Source organism: Hipposideros armiger, unplaced genomic scaffold, assembly GCF_001890085.2.
Source record: "Hipposideros armiger isolate ML-2016 unplaced genomic scaffold, ASM189008v1 scaffold_76, whole genome shotgun sequence".
NCBI lineage: Eukaryota > Metazoa > Chordata > Mammalia > Chiroptera > Hipposideridae > Hipposideros > Hipposideros armiger.
The window spans coordinates 4,053,052-4,055,641 of NW_017731426.1; the positions used below are offsets into that span (position 1 = coordinate 4,053,052).

The 2,590-nt window shown below is 33.6% G+C and overlaps 1 protein-coding gene across 1 annotated transcript in view; it reads left to right on the forward strand.

The window, feature by feature from the left end:
• MGST1 (microsomal glutathione S-transferase 1) overlaps window positions 1-603 on the forward strand; it is a 22,204-nt gene extending 21,601 nt beyond the window's left edge. Inside the window, exon 4 of the mRNA XM_019643336.1 lies at window positions 3-603. Within this exon, the coding sequence (XP_019498881.1) occupies window positions 3-249 (247 nt within the window). The 3' untranslated portion in view covers window positions 250-603. The remainder of the gene's footprint in view (window positions 1-2) is intronic.
• The last annotated feature ends 1,987 nt before the right edge of the window (window positions 604-2,590 follow it).

Here is a 2,590-nt window from a genome sequence, read left to right on the forward strand (position 1 = left end):
AGGGCCCACCTGAATGACCTTGAAAATATTGTGCCATTTGTTGGTATTGGCCTTTTGTATTCCTTAAGTGGCCCAGACCTCTCTACAGCCATCATGCACTTCAGACTCTTTGTCGGAGCACGGATCTACCACACCATTGCATATTTGCTACCTCTTCCCCAGCCAAATCGAGCTTTGGCTTTTTTTACTGGATATGGAGTTACTTTTTCAATGGCTTTCAGGTTGTTGAAGAGCAGATTGTACCTTTAAGGAGAATCATACAACTCATCATCCAGTTATTTTCTAAGAATTCTGTACTTTCAATTTATAATGAATACTTTTTAAGATTTTAAGTGGGAGGGAACAGAGATTAAGATGGGGAAAACCTAGTCTGAATATTAACATCACCAGTGTCCTTTATTCTTGTTATATTTGCACTGGAAATTTAACATAATTCTTAAGTCTTTTGTCTTATTCTTAAAGTAATTTGTTGTAAATTCTGATTATAATTTGTAACATTCAACATTTCATATTTTAAATCCATAAAAAGTGAGTACATGTATGAGAAACCTGTATTTCAATATTGCTGACATGGGCATATGAAATAAAGATTTTAAAGAATAATTTTATGTGGTTTTCTTTTTCCCAACTTGTGTTTTCAAAAATTTCAAACCTATGGAAAGGTGGAAAGGTAGTACAATGAACCTTTATACGCGTATATCTTTCACCTAGATTTGGCAGTTATTAACATTTTGCCATATTTGCTTTAGCTCTATCACTCAATGTTTTTTCTGAAAAATTTTGAAAGTAACTTGCAGATATCAATATACTTCACTCTGAAAAGCTTCAACGTGTGTCCTTTATGAACAAGACAATTCCTAAATAACCACAAACCATTATCACACCCAAGAAATTTAACATTAATACAATAATGTTATTTAACATATATAATTCATATTTAAATTTCCCCAATTTTCTTAATGTACTTTATAACTGCTTTATTTTGATTCAGGAACCAAACAAGCACCACACAAGCATTTTGTTATCCTATTTAGTTTTCAATAAAGTCAAAGAGTTCCTTAACTTTTTTTCTTTCTTTCTTTCTTTCTTTCTTTCTTTCTTTCTTTCTTTCTTTCTTTCTTTTTTTTTTTTTGCCTTTTATAACTTCCACATTTTTTAAGGCGTATAGGCTAGTTGTTTTACAAAATTACCCTTAATCTGGTTTTGTTTTGTCTACTATTTTCTCATTCTTAGATTCAGACTAAACATTTTTGGTGATGTTGTGTCTTTCACATTACAACACATCAATAGGCATATGATGTCAGTTTGTCCCATTATTGGTGATGTTAAATTTGATCAATTTAGTAAGGTAGTATCAACCAGATTTATCCTTATAAAGGTATCTTTTTATCTTTGTAATCATATGTGGAATGATAAATTGAGATTGCAATTCCTGTTCTACAAACTTTCACCTAATGGGTTTAGCATATAATTATGTTCAGTTGGCTTCTACATAAAAATATAAATATACAGACATAAAATTCATAAAATATATATAAATATGCAAACTTATAAACACATGTAAATCCACACAAATTTAGATACTTTTGCTTAAATGGAATTATGTATACTTAAAACCTTTATAAAAAAGGATTAACTTTTATTTATTTTTTTTAAGATTTTATTATTGGGGAATTGGGGGAGGGGAACAGACAAGTTGCTTTCCTTTTGTTCTTCAGTCTAATTGTTGAGGACTTCGTTTCACTGGCCCATGTTGGTATTATCGTTGTGCTCTTCCCGGGAGAGGCGGTCGCTCGCCGACCATCGGATGGCGGCTCACGAAAGCTCACGCCCACTGCCTGCCAGCCCCACTGCAGCCTACACAGCAGCCCAACTCCAGGTCAAGTTGTTGTTCACCATCTTAGCTGTAGAGGACGCAGCATCACTGGCCCTCATGTGGGATCCAAACCGGGGCCCTGCTGCTCAGAGCTGGTGTCCCAAGCTAACTCCTAACCAATGTGCCACTCGGCCGGCCCAAGGATTAACTTTTGAAATATCAATATTTTTTGTACTTGCCATCCAACTTGTTATTAGTTTTCTTTACTATCTCTTGATTAGTCTTAATTTTAAATACGTGTTTCTTAAATAGTGCTTTTAGTAGCTATCATAATTATTTATTTAGGTTTACCACAGAAGACAGAAGTCATTGTGTAATATTTTCAGTTTCATAATTTAAGAAACTCAGGTCTGGAAGCAAAACTATTGAACAATTCACTATGGAGAATTCTGTACAAATTTCTCTTCACATCTTTTCCTTATGTTAAAAGCAGCTTTGCATATCATGGGTGTTGGCTTCATGGAAGCTTTGTTGTGTAATTAATGAAAAGACCATGAGCTCAGAAGTGAAAACTTTCAAATTCAAGGATTGGATATGCCTACATAAACAAACAATCTCTCTCTTTCTCTCTCTCTCTCTCTCTCTCTCTCCCCTCCCCCCCCATCTGGATTTGGATTTGGGCAACCTATTTACCCTTTCTGATCTATTAGTTTTCTTCAAACTTTTAGTGAGATATTATTTTTGAAGGTTATATATATATATATATATATATAT